General features: G+C 42.2%; 1 protein-coding gene across 1 annotated transcript in view; it reads right to left on the minus strand.

Annotated features, from left to right (window-relative positions):
* Positions 1-11,263: 11,263 nt before the first annotated feature.
* The window catches only part of LOC133140799 (pikachurin), an 80,974-nt gene continuing 74,866 nt past the window's right edge, over positions 11,264-17,371 (minus strand). Inside the window, exon 24 of the mRNA XM_061261010.1 lies at positions 11,264-13,412. Within this exon, the coding sequence (XP_061116994.1) occupies positions 13,261-13,412 (152 nt within the window). The 3' untranslated portion in view covers positions 11,264-13,260. The remainder of the gene's footprint in view (positions 13,413-17,371) is intronic.

Raw genomic sequence — 17,371 nt, forward strand, 5'->3', positions numbered from 1 at the left:
TCAACAATCCTTATTCAGCAGCTACTGTTCATTCCTCTTAATTTCATATGGCACCACTAAATATCTCATCTCTCTTCAGAAATACTGTACACAAACACAATTTTAGGTAGGGCTACAGCAAAATAAATGGCATAGGCTACTGATTATATCACTTACTTTCACAGCAAAAAACATTTCCCTAACAATTTACCGAAGACTTACAGTAAGATTCCTTCGGGCTCATTAAGTTAAATGGTTAATGTTAATTCTCAAAAGTATAACGTGCTATACACATCAAAATATCTTACTAAGAATGGATTAATTCAAACAAATATTTACATTAAAGCCGCATGAGCAGTACATTAGGAAAATATTAGTGGCGGGACGGGAACATCGGGACGGGAACATCTGCCAAATCCAAACCCACACACCAGTCTCACCCATTTCAGCATGCACTGAGATCAAAAACATTTTTCAAGACATTAGCTCGGTGTACGCCCGCTTTTGCCTAACGGACCAGGAACACCTGAGCCTCGCTCGTTCTCCATACAGTCTAACACTTCGATTCGGTCAGCAGTCGCGGTTCACTGAAGCTAAACAGCACACAGAACTATTTGTAAAGTGGAGGATTTGAGGATTAACTGTGTAGGATTACAGCGCTCTTTCATCTCCAATCCGTCTATTGTGCTGCCTCGCGTTCTGGATGTATAACGATAACCGCCGTGACCATAATAAATGTTTTTACGCGTGTTCCGCGGATTGCACCAGAGACGCACCGCAACACGTAGCTATGATGATGTGCTGATTCACACAGTGGATGGCACCAGGTTAGACTGCTTTCCCGATATTAATCTGAGGAAGCAGTGGATAGAGATTTGTACCCTGATCAAATAGCGTCAAAGAAAGCATGTTTCCCCACACTGAAAGTGGAGAAAATGCGACGTATTTGCAATAGCGGCGACAGTTTGATGTGGATGAATAGGCGACATTTGGGTCGGAGAGTGAAAAGCTGGGCAGCTGTACAGGATCATTCCAGTTGTAAATCTCTTTGACCCTAAGTACACTGTAGCAGTGGAAATGTGCTGTATTATTGTGTTACAGTAACATAAACAAATATTAATTGAATTAATATGCATATATAAATGTATTTTTATTCATATATATCATTAATTAAATTCATATTTGTTTATGTTACTGTAATACAATAATACAACACATTCCCACTGCTACAGTATATGTTGTATTGCTTTATTTTCAGAACACATACTGACTTTTTTCCTTTCCAAAGCAATCTATGCCTGTTTTGCAGGCTTAATAGTTAATTATCATCTTGCACATTATTTGCTCCGCACAGTTCACTTTAGCTAAATACATTTTTCTACCCCACTTTCTACCCCATCTGCTTTACTGACATTGACTCATCTTTGGTCTGCATGTTGAGAGACAGCAACAGGGACACAGCTAGGACACACCTGGAATCAGCTGTAGAGCTTTTGTTAGCTTCGTTGTGCATATGGTGCTAATGACGGTAATGCTAATGAGGAAAGCGCAGTTGATGAAGAAACACGTGATCAGCTAACTGTCCAATTATTTAGGACCCAAATTTTTTTTTTTAATTTCATTTTAAGTATTTTAAATAGGAGATTCTCAGCTTTTTGTGTAGGAATGACAAGAATTGTTCTTATTCAGTTCCTTGTAGCCTCTGCACTTTGTTCTTGCCATCACACTGGAGCAGTCTCGGTGTCATCTGTCCACAAAACTGTCCTTTACCTCATGCTATTTAGGGGCTTAGGGCTGCTGTGAAAAGTGCTATACAAATTAAATTAAATTTGAAACTGTCAAAAATAAAAATAAAAATCAATCTTGCTTTAAAATTTTAATAAATGTCTCATGTTTAACGTTGTACCATTTAGAAGTCATTTTTGCTTCTGTTCACTTAGATGTTAATTATAAAAGGCTTTTTGACCAGGGGTGGCCACATTGTTTTGCACACCACTGTAAATATGACTGCATTATTCTTACATTTTTGTTTATATTTCATTTAGTGTCACTTCATGTACAGCATAAAACAAAGTTTTCATTTTTCTGTACTGGTATTTCTATTATTTATTAGTCTTACTTTTTATTGCATCTTCCCTCAAACAGACACACACAGCTGTGAACAGGGTGTTGTGTGTCTTCTGGCATTACACCGCCCAATCACAGCAGGCTGTTCCATGCATCCTGTCAGGGAACTCATTCCTAATTCAGTATTGGGCCATAGGCAACTTCAAAAGAGCAGGCCTGGTCTAGAGATAAGAAACGGAGAGACCGAACTTGGGGGGGTCAACCATGTACAGTGCTGTGCAAAAGGCACCTGTATATCATTCTGTACAGATAAGGTTCTTTCAAAAATAATTCAATGAAAGGTCCTAAATAAACGTACTATACATTTTACATTACATTTTAGTAATTTGGCAGAATAGTTAAAAACTGAATCACTTCTCTGAGATAGCCAATGCTGTCCTGCAGTTCAATAAAACAATCAGCAGGGAGGTTGTTCCAAGCATGTTGGAAAACTTGCCGCAGTTCTTCTGCAGACTTTGGTTGGCTCCTTGCTTCTGATCTCAGACAGCCTTGATCAAGTTTTTATGTAAAAAGTAGTCAATTGCTTGCAGTAATATGTAACTTAAATATAAAAATCTATTAGGAAATCTGAATTGTGTTCTTTTATACTGACACACACAAAAAAATAAACATATATCTAATAAAGTCTAGGGTGCCTAAGACTTCTGCACAGTAGTGGATGTGTGTGTTTCTGTGTGTGTGGGTGTGTGTGTGCATGTGTCTGTGTGAGTGTGTCTGTCTCAATGGGGGTGGCCAAACAGACGTCATGTTGACATCCTGCTATTAGATCCCAAACGTTATAACAGATGTGGCTTTTTACTTTTTGGTTAGAAGTTAACATCTAAGTCCTGCACCTTGGTCTGGCGTTCTACTTTTCCATCACTGGTCTTTGGGAATGTTTGGCTGTTTTCACGTTTCCTGAGCATTTTGGGAGGAAACAAGCTGGGGTTTGGTATTTTCATTCATCCATTTCCACTGTGACTGTTATGTGTCTGTGTTTGTAACCGTCATTGTTTTAAGGTAGATGTACCATGTTTTTAGATTAGCATATTTTTAACTTAACACATGAATGAATTTCTTAATTTTAACCTGGTTGTAAGTTGTACCTTTTGATAAAGGTTGATCCAACAGGTTGCTCTGCCTATGAAATAATTTGATATTGCTGATAATTACAAAATTAAATCAAATTAATATATTTTACATTTTGGTTAAGTTAGGAGTAATATAGTATTCAGTATTCAGTATTCAGAGTGATGGACATTTAAACAAGGGTGTTAAAACTGCTGGATTCAGGAATTGCTGTTTTAAACACATTTTCATTAATCCTCACTTCCCTGACAATACCTACATTTTGAATCTTTCACTGCACATGAATATAATTATTCAAGCGTCACGTGGGCATCACACCTGTGGTGGTGACGGACCTACACAAAAAGTTTTTAACATGCCAGGCAATTTATGTTGGCTTTAGCGCTATAAGTCCACTCTTCTGTATTTTTCATAAGCAATTATTATTATAACCTATAATATACTATACTATATATATACTCTAGCACATATTTTTGGTTGAAACTGTTTTTATTTAATTAGTATCTTACAGTGAATGGCATCCCTGAATCCTCAGATATATACACAGTTACAGTCAACATTGAAGAATTCTGGGATGCAATCTCTGTGGAGTTAATCACACTTGCCTTTTACCCAAGTAAGAATTTGGACATTTTTACAATATACTGAGTAGATTGGGATCTACGACGTACTCTGCGCAGTTATCAGAATAAAAAACACATGTGCTTTCTGTCTGGAATAAATTATTTGTATGCCTTGTACTTCTCCGTTCTCTTATTTCAGCTTGGTGCAGTGAAAAGGCTTTGTAAAGAGAGAGGAGTGGACCACACCAGTTACAAATTGATCTTATTCCCTGTCAGAGGAATGAGCTCAAAAGCCGTCAGATGTATGATAAGACTGTTGAAAAAGTCTGAGGTGCTTCAGGCATGATGTTATAATTTTATTGCAATGTTCTCTGTGTTACAATGACATGGGGAAATGTAAGTACAGTGCTATAGGGGGAAAAATTGTTCAGTTTCTTATGTACCCTTGAGCAAAGCTCATTGTTGCAAGTATATCACCTTTACTACTGAAGTCTAGTGTGCTGCTAACAGAAATGGCTGCTGATGGGGAAGACCCGTTGTAAACACACAGCCATGTGCTTCAAATAAGTTACGGTATAGAGCTAACTTTAGACATTAAAAATGGATTAAAAATGCCTACGTTAATTGTAAGGACGGAGGATGTGGTCAGGATTTTGTGGACATGGACATTATTTTAGCTAGAGGTAAGGTAGTACTACTTTTTCTGGTAGTGATTCTTGTTATCTAGTTATTCACTTTTAAATGTGTTTACTGGCCAGCTAGCTAGGTACTGGTATTGTGCTGTGACGTGTGGGCAATTGCCATCGGCGTGATTTGTTTGTTGAATTTGTTCACGGTGATTTTGCTTGTGGTGGATTTTCTAAATTGCTGTAACGTCACATTACCGGTGATCTGAAGTGATCTAAACACACTTTAATGTGTGAGGATGGCTGAAAATCTTTAATATTTATCCATTCTTCAGCCATTAGCCGTTCGCTCAACACCTCTGTTTCAGGTTCTTCATGTTATTTAAAGTAACAGTTGGTCTACTATAACGTTATACACTTAGCTTGGTGGACCCTGTTGGCTTATTGCTGTTGTTGATACATGCATGTATAGCACAGAATACCATTACTAACTACAGTATCTGCTGTAGCTAGCTAGCTAGCAATCTGAACTGGTGGTATTTCACAAAGCAGGATTACTGCGCTGCATTAACCCATAACGCCCCAGACATTTCAGAGCATGAAAAAAGGAGAAAAAAGAACAGAAAAGTGGCTGCCACATTGGGGACAGCAGGCTGAACTCCGAGACCCAGATAATACTTACAGCGGCACTTTGTATGGAGTGAGCTTTCTACCTGGGTCAGACTTACTGAGTGATTGCTTCGACGATGGACATGTTAACGAACTCTTGGGACCGAGTCAATTAAAAAAAAAATTCTAAATGAAGCCGGGAGGTGCACCTACCATATTTCCTCAGAAACAGAAGTTTTGTGCCCGATAATCAAGTATAAAAAGAGCTCAGAAATGGCAGAGACCTGAAGTATGTGTTGATTGACTACGTGATCTTTAGACTTGATGAGTAACCTTAGATTAGAGGAAAACATTTCTGTATTACAGTATTTACCCACATGAAAAAGGTTTGTAAAAATCATATGTTGATGAGTTTGTTTTAGCATGTTATGTGATATCTATTTGGAGTTTCATACAGTAGTAATTTAGACATAGACAATTAGTAGTACTCTGTTCATGTTCAAGTGGTTTTGCATATACTATAAGGGATAAACTACCTGTTTGGCACTGCACACCTATTGGGAAATCCTGCACTTACAATAGCATGTCTTTATTCATAAACTCAGCTTGAAAGCTCCCATGGCTTGTTATACAGGGTAGATCTGTAATGGAATCACAATTACAATATAGTCCACAGTTGAAGCAATCAGGGGACCAACTTACAGCTCACGGACTGTGCGAAAGCCAGTGGTAAGAGAGGAGAAACAAAAAAGGGAGGAGGGAGGGGAAGGAAAAAAAAGAACAGAAAAGTGGCTGCCACATTGGGGACAGCAGGCTGAACTCCGAGACCCGGAGCGGAGGAATAAACTCTGCTCCTGAACTCCGAGACCCGGAGCGGAGGAATAAACTCTGCTCCTGAACTCCGAGACCCGGAGCGGAGGAATAAACTCTGCTCCTGAACTCCGAGACCCGGAGCGGAGGAATAAACTCTGCTCCTGAACTCCGAGACCCGGAGCGGAGGAATAAACTCTGCTCCTGAACTCCGAGACCCGGAGCGGAGGAATAAACTCTGCTCCTGAACTCCGAGACCCGGAGCGGAGGAATAAACTCTGCTCCTGAACTCCGAGACCCGGAGCGGAGGAATAAACTCTGCACCTGAACTCCGAGACCCGGAGCGGAGGAATAAACTCTGCACCTGAACTCCGAGACCCGGAGCGGAGGAATAAACTCTGCACCTGAACTCCGAGACCCGGAGCGGAGGAATAAACTCTGCACCTGAACTCTGAGACCCGGAGCGGAGGAATAAACTCTGCACCTGAACTCCGAGACCCGGAGCGGAGGAATAAACTCTGCACCTGAACTCCGAGACCCGGAGCGGAGGAATAAACTCTGCACCTGAACTCCGAGACCCGGAGCGGAGGAATAAACTCTGCACCTGAACTCCGAGACCCGGAGCGGAGGAATAAACTCTGCACCTGAACTCCGAGACCCGGAGCGGAGGAATAAACTCTGCACCTGAACTCCGAGACCCGGAGCGGAGGAATAAACTCTGCACCTGAACTCCGAGACCCGGAGCGGAGGAATAAACTCTGCACCTGAACTCCGAGACCCGGAGCGGAGGAATAAACTCTGCTCCTGAACTCCGAGACCCGGAGCGGAGGAATAAACTCTGCACCTTGGAGGAGCTCCACCACTAAGAGCAGTTTGGGGAGAGGTGAGATAAGAACAAGAGTAGGCTCAAATGGCAGGCCAAGGCCAGGACTGCCCGTCTCAGGGGGAGAGAGGAAGACAGGGATCAGCAGGGACCAACCGTAACTCTATCCCTAAGTAAGTTCCTGGGTTTCTTTCATTTTAACAGAAACTCAGTCTTCTGACTGTCACAATGCGACAACAAAGCCCTGAGCACAGAGCAAACCGACCTTCAATAGGGTCGCCACACCTGTAATTAATAAAAAGGCAATTAGATCGTTGCGTGAGGGAGATATAGTGGGAATGACAGGAGCGCCCTCTGGTGGGCCTGAGAGGCAACACCCAGAACTGACCAAATCAGGCAGAGACACTTAGATGCTTAGCAAACTTGCAAATATAGTGGCGCCCAGGAAATTCAAGACTGGATAAGCCCCTACTTTTGCTGTAAATAAAAGAAAATCTAAAGCTCAGAAAATTATTTAATTGCTTGAATGAATTCATTCTTAGTCTGACAAGTCAATGAAGTAAGCCAGAGGTTTCATTTAATGATCTGCCGTGTGTACTAGACTTATGTTCATGGCTTTACAACTAATCCTATGCGAATTGTGCCTTATCTGACCGGCTTTGTAGTTTGTTCTATGACCTTGATATGCACTTTTTTGTATGTCCAAAAGTGTCTGCTAAATAAAATGCAATTTAGAGCACATCTGAGGGTCACGGATGTTTTTATAGACCAGGGGACTTTTTCCATATACCAAGGGGACGTCCATGAAGACTGTTTCCATATACCAAGGGGACGTCCATGAAGACTGTGTCCCTTAGCTGACGGATGTTTTCCATGGACTGACAGACATTTTACTGAGATTTTGTCTCAGGGCCACCTTACATAACAATGTGATGCCAGTGAATGTCTAAACTGTAAACTGTTGCTCAAACAAAAGAAAACAAAATTATGATTAACCCATTAATGTTGCATGTGAATTTAGACGGAACTGAACTGAGCAGCAAAAACAGGCATTTGGCGTTCACACACATTGCATGCGACTTCCTCCTTGTTTATTTGTATGACCCACTCATAGAACTCATTTTTAGACGTAGCCTGCCTTCCACACACAAATAATAAAACAAGCTAGGAAGGCATGCTTGGATATAACTATGCACTTAATGTGTGGGCTTGTGGTACTGGCACACATTGGAAACACTGGGCTGTTCTATCTAAACAGCAAAATACATGAGACTGCTCAATGATGTCGGTACAGTGGTTTCGTGTTTCATTTGGCGGTTTGCTTCTTTGGTAAGAATTTTGCCGGCTGGGAAAAAATAGTAATTTGAAACAAGATTGCCCATAATCTGGTGGTGGCTGTATGAAAATCAAACCCTAAGCCACTATGGTTTAGGGTTTGCTCTTCACAGAACCACCACCAGGTGGAAAATGTGAGGGTGTGGAAGCACTGAAACTGGAATGTAACTGTTAAAGATTTAGATCGATCCTATAGTGGGACTCTTGCTGTTTATGTATTTTGTGGCACTGAAATTTTTACTTTAATCAAATGCTTTTGTTTTTATTGTTCTACTGACCAAGTACAGTTGAAAAGCAGATTGTACGGCTTAGTGCTATTGGTTATGCTAGCTACATCATACTAGCCTCATATGAGGACTAGTAACAACAACACACTAGCACTTTTTTTTTTTTGTCTATTGTGGGGTAATTTACATTCTTAAACCCATGTTCTTCCAGAAGTAACCATTTCTTTAGAAAGAGTTAACATTTTTATGTTATTCGATTACTGACGGAAAGGTGAAAGTACCAAAATATTATAAATATAGGTAATTCACCTTTCAGTCTGTAACTGAATCAAATGAACAAATGTCAAAAGAAATAGATATTTCTGGAAGAATGTGGCTAATGTGTTTAATCTACAATTCACAATATAGCTGCAAAGCATGGACACCTAATCACTAAATAAACAGCTTCTAGAAAACCAAAAACACAAATGGCAAAAAGGCTGAACAATATTGTCTAAATAAAAAAGATTATGGAAAAACTACTTGACTTCTGCACATACAGAATCAATACTGTAGGTTCATTATGTGAAACTAAATCAACAAGTGCAAAATACAAGTTGGGTACTAATGGTTTTGCTCCAAAATAACAACAAACAACAAAATAAGACAATACATACGGTAATAAGTATTTTACAGTAAAACATAAAACATAAAAACTTCTGAACACTGAATGGGTTCTGGTTTAGATGTGGAAGGCTCAAAAAACAACAGCAAGGTTAAACAGCCCCAGAGTTGCCCCTCTCCCCACCCCCCACCCCTTTGTTTGTGCTGCAGGGCAATTAGTTGCACTGGCATCTCAACATGAACACCCTCTGTCACCGCGGGCCCAAGGCATCTAATCGATTTGTGCATCTGCTGTAATTGATTGCTGCAGCATAAACTTAAAATAGGCCAGTCATTAGCGATGGGGGATAAAACGCTTAGATTCAGAGGCAGAGCATTTCCTGAACCCGCCTGAAGAATTTAAGCATTTTACTGCTATTGTAGTGATATGATTGAGTCACATAAAGATCTTTTTTCCTATACAGTATCGACTGTGTTGATGTACATTCTGTACTAGCATTTCATTACTAAACTATATAGCCGCATCTCTACGGCTGCTATAATTCAGGTTTTCACCTGTGCACGGGAAACATACCCATGCCTCTAGCAGAAATGAGCGCCACACATGGAACTGACTTCATCCAATCCCATGCACACATCACCTCGACGCACCTTTCTTAAACCAAGTCAGACCTTCACCCTGCCGTTCATTGGTCACTCTCCAGCACCCCAGCATGGGGATTTTTCGACACACCCAGGGGATCAATCTGGCAGCCCTCCATCTGCCAGACGACTACTCTTACCTGAGCCAATGGGGAATAATCTTCACACAGGCTTCATTGCTAGGGATAGTTCACTTTCATGAGTCTCCTTTGACATTATTACAGTATTACAGTCTTTTTGATGGGCCTAGGCTGGAATGGTAGAGGGAAGAGATTCATGATGTTACTCCACCAGGAGTTCAGAAAGTGATCCATCACTTTGGAAATCTGAACTTGAACTGTGATAATTAAGGCAAAATAAATCGAAGCAGCTTGTATTAAATGGTTCAGTTTATTTCCAGAAATCTGAAAAGAGTAATAAATTAACATCTTCAAGAATACACAAAATGTACAAAATGCTATACCTTTTGGGAAGGGAAGGAGGAACACAGGGCTCCAACAAAATACTAGTGTTGCAGCGCACAAACTGTAAAATTATAATACATTTCTACCAATAATGGGAATGGATTTCAGATACTTTTATGAGTGTTCAGAAAAGGTAATTCAGGTTATATTGGGTCCCAAAAGCAGTGACATTTGAATTGACATTTGAGTGAACAGCCTGAATTCTGCCTTAGCTTGACCAGATTGAAAAGCAACATTTTCTGATTCCTTTTACAGTGCACCTTGCACAAGTACTTAATATTTAAGACATAGCATCAATTCTCATTCAGGCAATAGCATGCATTCACTGCTTACAACTTGGAAACTATGCAAAGTGGTGGTTTATGAAACTGAATTTAGGAACTCTTTCAAACAGTGCCAGCTTGGGTGCTTGTGTGCAGGATCCAGCGGTAGACTTGGTGTTATCAGTTTTGCATTCGTTGTGTGCAGGATCCAGCGGAAGACTTGGTGTTTTCAGTTTTGCATTCGATTGCTAGCCTGCCATGTGGTGTGAGAGATTTTCTGGGGTTTAGATTGGTTAAAAGCTTCAGCTTTAATGTCTCTGAAACATGTGTTAACATTTCCTTTTGCATCTTCAGAAACACATTTAATACGACAGTCCCAGACAAAAAACATTTGACATAGTGAATGGTACCAATTTACTGTATCAGTTGGGTACTAATTACTATACACCCCAGCAAGTGAAATAAACAACCTGTTGGCTCATGCACCAGGACTTGTGATTCTTAATGGCTAATTGGAATTCTATTAAATACTTTCTAGAGCCTGCCCAGAAGGCAAAAGCTGCCTTTTTTCTCGGCTCTCAATAACGCAAGGTGACATGTTCCTATAATGTAATGGCATTAATAGAGAATGTCATTTGAGATATTTTCTAATTTATCTGGAGTAGAGGACTATTTAACAATGCAAACCCATGTGTTGATGTCTGTACATGAGCACCCATAGAGCTTTTGAAATGTATGGTTGCCTCAACTCTTCATCCTTGACCACTTGGTTCATAAGTTGTGTTCCATACTTCCTACTGCTCTTTGATTGGCAGAGAATGACTATGAAGTCTGCGATATGTCTTTAGACATATTTTATCATTGGAGACCACCAGTCTGGCTTCCTTGGGCGACTTCCTGGTCACCATGTTGATCCTCTATACTGGACCTCTGAATACACAGCATATGTAGCACAAATCTATCTCCTCAATTCCCTTTCCGCTTATTATAATCCTGGGTATACCCTCGAAAAATGATATTGACTGGCACTGATGGATATGGAGAACATGGATAGAAATGAAAGATAACTGATTTTATAATGGACTCCATTTTTGGTGTTACCACAACCAACAGATTACTCTCTGTGCTAACAAAATTTGTAGAATATGTTGCTTTTTGTAAACATTGTAGCCTTAAGTAACTGTCAAGCATTTGCAATTCTTGATTTTTCAGTGTTTGTATTGTCTTGAAGATGAGCGCATACTAGGCTACTCCTAGTCAGACTGCATTCAAAATAAAATGTGTTTATGAATCAAACTCCTTGCTGGAGGGCTAGCAATCGAATGCCTCCAATATTATAAGAGTTTGTATTAGCATCAGATGACTCTGTGTGTGTACTCTTATGTGAAAGTGCCTTTAACCAGTTCAATACTTGAACAACTGAAAATACATTTTTGAAAAACTTTCCTTGTGACCTAACTTCTCTAGTAGAAAGACGTTATAGGTTTGGCTATATTTGGACAACATTCTTACAAATTTTGTCAAATTTTGATGGGAGATCTTTCTCCACACAGCAGTCAGTTTATTAATGCTCAGAATGTCGGGTGCATACATGTTTTGGGTTTCTGCAGAGTATTACACATCTGGACACAGAACTGCAGACCATATCAATACTTGGTTGGCTGCTGACCTCAAAATGGATGGGGTGGAAATGTTCCCTTAAAAATATTATCGGTCTCAACCTGTTTTCAATCTTTTTTTTTATTAACAATACAACGATTAATTCACATAATGCTCAATTCCATCTTATATTGCCCGTTTTCCTCAATTATTGCTATTAGACACGTAACAAAATGCTTTCTATTTGCATCATAAAATTGTGCATGTTTTAGAGACATTATTTAAAAATGTGGATACATGTACTCTTCATTTTCTGCACTCAGAGAATATTCATGCCAAAGATTCGCAAGATTTTAAAATTTACTAGATATACTTTATTGCAGGATGTGCTAATAGCTAGCGCAGCAGTACATAGTGGTGTACTTTTTTCTACTTAGTGATTGAAACTGATTAAACTGACCATTTAATCTCCTTTCTGTGATGTGTTGATTGTATCAATTAATTATTCAAAACGTTGGCACACATATTAACCTTGTTAATAAAGAAAAATGACTGAAAACAGGTTGAGACCAATCATCAGTATAAAGGTACAGTTGGTCATTTCGGAGTCCTAACGTCAAGAGAGCAATTGCAGCAACAAACACCCACAACACTGTTTATCCCTCCCCTTTCTCTGTGAATGCGCTGATGTTGAACCCCGTCCTCCCTCCTGGCCATTCGCTGTGGCAATTAGAACCAATTTTCAAGAGCTTGAATTGTTGTACAGCTGTACAATGTTTTGGTACAGATTGTCAGTCCATTAACTGTATATTTTGAAACCCGAATTTAAGGACTGTAAACACAGGCAGAGGGTGAGTCAACATGTCAGTGAGCCTTTTTCAGAGATAGGAAGGGATTTACAATGGTCTTGCAACAATGTTTTAACAAGAAGAATCTTAGCTGTTGCACCTTTAAAGGAAGTTTTCTGCCCCATCTATGTTCACCTCACCAGCAGCCTACAGACAGCTTACAGTCCAATACCACCACAGCCCGCGGACATCCTCGGGCAGAGCCTGATTTATGTACTACAGCCTCACAAATGGAAGATTTCACTATTGACCAACCCAATGAGACAGACAAGGAGGGAGACTTCAGATGAGAGACTTCAGAGCAGAGACATTCTTGAAGGGTCAAACCACACTGGCAACTTCCTCATCTACAACGTAATCACAGGACTGTTGGCTCATAAAATATGCCCTAAATGACTGAACCTTGAAGGTTTAAATAATCTGATTAGGACGTACAAAAAATAATAATAAATACAATTAGAATTATTTGGGATTATTCCAAGATAATGTCCTTCAGGAAGTGGAGATGCCACCCTTTGATGTTCTCGCAGGAAGCAGCATTGAGTCCGGTCACATGACTCCCGCTCACGCACAGCAGGCCTCGCCAGAGACCCCTCCATGTAGAATATCTCTGTCGTCGTGTTCGTGGTCCCACCACAAATTATGTCCCCCAGGAAACAAGGACGCTGCAGCTTTTAGTTGTTGCATGTATTGATGTTTTTCCCATCAGCTGCATCCTCCACCAGGGAGAGGTGGTAGTCCGTGGACAGGGTGAAATGGGAGATGCAGCCAACCAGACCCCGCATGTACTGCCTGTTTGTGTGCAGAGAAATCTCCTTCATTCCCCCTGAGGAGACAAGAGATTCCATGGTCACCAGCGTTGTCAATATCACCACAATATCGTCATCATTGTCGCCATCACCGTCACCAGCACCACTGTCATCAACCTCAAGACCATCATCACCACCAGCGAGAGCAACATTATCACCATCACCACCAGCAAGAGCAACATTATCACCATCTCCACCAGCAAGAGCAACATTATCACCATCACCACCAGCAAGAGCAACATTATCACCATCACCACCAGCAGGAGCAACATTATTACCATCATCACAACCAGCAGGAGCAACATTATCACCATCATCACAACCAGCAGGAGCAACATTATCACCATCATCACAACCAGAAGGAGCAACATTATCACCGTCACCACCAGCAAGAGCAACATTATCACCATCATCATCAGCAGGAGCAACATTATCACCATCAGCACCAGCAGCAGGAGCAACATTATCACCATCACCACCAGCAGGAGCAACATTATCACCATCATCACCAGCAGGAGAAACATTATCACCATCATCACAACTAGCAGGAGCAACATTATTACCGTCATCACCACCAGCAGGAGCAACATTATCACCATCATCACAACCAGCAGGAGCAACATTATCACCGTCACCACCAGCAAGAGCAACATTATCACCATCACCACCAGCAAGAGCAACATTATCACCATCATCACCAGCAGGAGAAAGGTTATCACCGTCCTTGTGACAACCCCTGTTTTTGCCAGAGCTGCGCGTTCGGGCTTCCTCCCAGGTCCCGGGTGGGTGGAGCAGAGGGATGTCGGCAGAAGCGTGAGCACCTGGGGCCAGTGCTCACAGAGATGTTAAAGCTACAATTGCTCATTTCAGACTTCTAACGGTCAAGAGAGGAATTGCAGCAACAATCACTCTCAAACCACAACACTGTTAATCTCTCCTTCTCTGTGAATGCGCTGACATTGAAACCCCCCCATCATTGGCTGTGGCAATTGGCACCAATTTTAAACCAATTAGCTTGAATTATTGTACAGCTATACAATGTTTGTGTGTCGGTCCGTCAACTGTACATTTTGAAACCCGAATTTACATAAACACAGGCAGAAGGTGAGACAACATGTCAGTGAGCCTTTTTCAATGATAGGAAGGGAATTACAATGGTCTTGTAACAATGTTACACAATGTTACACTAGTTGCTAACACAAAAATATTACCTATTGTCCCTTTAATGGTAATTACACTGACTATTTTAGCCTGGCTCAGCCAACTGCACAATTTTGAAAAATGTGTCCTGCCTGGAGGGGGACAAGGTGTGTCCACCTCATTTGCTAATTAAAATCTCAGAACCCAAATAAAAACTAGGCACTCCACATCAAAGTGCAAAGTCAACAAATAAACAAACGTAGTCTGCTTCTAGAGTGACCTAGAGTGACCTACGCTACAGGGCGGCCTGTAGCGTAGTGGTTAAGGTAAATAACTGGGACAGGCAAGGTTGGGGGTTCGAATCCCAGTGTAGCCGCAATAAGACCCGCACAGCCGTTGGGCCCTTGAGCAAGGCCCTTAACCCTGCATTGCTCCAGGGGAGGATTGTCTCCTGCTTAGTCTAATCAACTGTACGTCGCTCTGGATAAGAGCGTCTGCCAAATGCCAATAATGTAATGTAATGTAATGTAATATATGGGTAGGCAACTTTGTTTAGCTAGGTAACATTAACGTTGTCTCGTGTTTGGTACTGTGTGGTCTAAACACTGTGCCTTCCATAATTTTTGGGACAAAGACACATCATTTATTTATTTGCCTCTGTACTCCACAATTTGACATTTGTAATAAAACATTTTTTAATCACATGTGGTTATTGTCAGATTTCAATAAACAGTATTTTTATACATTTTGGTTTCACCATGTAGAAATTACAGTATAACGTTTGGGACACAGCAGTGTTATGTAAATGAAAGTAGTGATGTTTAGTTTAGTCCTTTATATGCAATGACCGCTTGAAGACCGCAATGACCGTGTTTCACGGAGGTGGTATGCTTTGGGTCTTGGGCTGGAATCCTCCCAGTCTGCTGCCTTCTTACCACTACTTCACTCCTTTGACCTCTCCCTGCAGCACTCTCCCCCAACTCACAAGGCTGGAAACCTTCTCAACCTGATCTTTCTGAGGAACTGCTCCTCTTCTAACCCCACTGTTACCCCTTTACACAAGTCCGATCACCACTTCATTTCCTTCCTCCACCCCCCTAGCCCCTCTGCCTCCCTCCCCTTCTCTCACTGTTTCTGTCTGATGTAACCTCCGCTCTCTATCACCCTCCTCCCTTGCCCCCAGGGTCACCGCTTCTCTCCCTCCTCTTGAATCGTTCTCCAAACTACCCACTGATTCCGCATCTTCCGTGCTGCTTTCCTCTCTCTCCTCAGCCCTTGACTTTCTCTTGTCTCCCGGCCTGCTCGATCCTCCCCTCCCAGCCCATGGGTTTCTGACCTTCTACGTTCCTCCAGGCCCAGCCTACGTGCAGCTGAGAGGAAGTGGAGGAAATCAAGAGACCCATCTGACCTGTCTTCCTACCAGTCTCTCCGGGCGGAATTCTCCTCCGCTATCACCACTGCCAAAAGATATTACTTCCAAACAAAAATCCAGAATTCCACTTCTAACCCTCGTCAACTGTTCTCCATTTTCTCCTCTCTCCTCAGCACACATCCCCCACCATCTCAGTCCTCGCTCACTGCTGATGACTTTGTGGTATTTTTTGATGGGAAGGTTGCAGATATCCGCAGCACCTTCATCCCCTTACAGATGCTGATGTGTCTCACCTCCTGCTCTCCCACCGCCCTACTACTTGTGCCCTGAACCCCATCCCCTTAAACCTCTTTCAGGCAATCACGCCTGACATCCTCCTGTTTGTCACCTCCCTTGTTAACTCCTCTCTGTCCTCTGGCTGCTTTCCCTCATCATTCAAGAGGGCCTACATCACCCCTCTCCTAAAGAAACCCACTCTAGACCCCTCCTGCTTTCAAAACTACCGTCCGGTATCTCTCCTTCCTTTTCTATCCAAATCCATTGAACGAGCCGCCTCCAACCAACTCTCTTCCTCTCACAGAATAACCTGCTGGACCCCCACCAGTCTGGCTTCAGACCTGGCCATTCGACAGAGACTGCACTCCTCTCTGTCAATGAGTCCCTTCAGGCTGCACAAGAAACCTCTCTCTCCTCTGTCCTGATCCTTCTTGACCTCTCTGCAGCGTTCAACGCGGTCAACCACTCCATTCTCTTAGCCTCCCTGGCATCTACAGGGATCTGTGGCACAGCCTAAGAGTGGATCAAATCTTATCTCTCTGGCCGGTCCTCCCAGGTGTCCTGGGCTGGAGGAGTGTCAACCCCTCGCCCCCTTGTTACAGGAGTCCCCCAGGGCTCAGTCCTCGGACCCCTCCTCTTCTCCATCTACACAAGATCCCTTGGCCCCGTTATCTCTGCTCATGGCATCTCATATCATTGTTATGCAGATGACACCCAACTCTTTCTCTCCTTCCCCCCATCAGACACACAGGTCTCTACCCGTATCTCCGCCTGCCTGAGAGACATCCAGAGCTGGATGGGCAACCACCATCTAAAGCTCAACCCAGGTAAGACGGAGGTAATCTTCATCCCTGCTTTAACCTCTCCCTTCTCTGATTTCTCCATCTCACTAGGGGATACCACAGTGACCTCATCCCCTAGTGCAAGAAACCTTGGAGTGGTGATGGACAACAGGCTATCCTTCTCCGAGAACACCGCTACGGTGACCCGGGCATGCAGGTTCTTCCTGTACAACATCCGGAGAATCCGACCCTTTCTCACCACCTACTCCACTCAGCTCCTTGTTCAAGCAATGGTCCTGTCCCGCCTGGACTATTGCAATTCTCTGCTGGCTGGCCTTCCAGCATCTGCCATCAGACCCCTACAACTGATCCAGAATGCTGCAGCCCGTCTGGTATTCAATGTTCC

The sequence above is a fragment of the Conger conger genome, chromosome 11, assembly GCF_963514075.1.
Source record: "Conger conger chromosome 11, fConCon1.1, whole genome shotgun sequence".
Taxonomy (NCBI): Eukaryota; Metazoa; Chordata; class Actinopteri; order Anguilliformes; family Congridae; genus Conger; species Conger conger.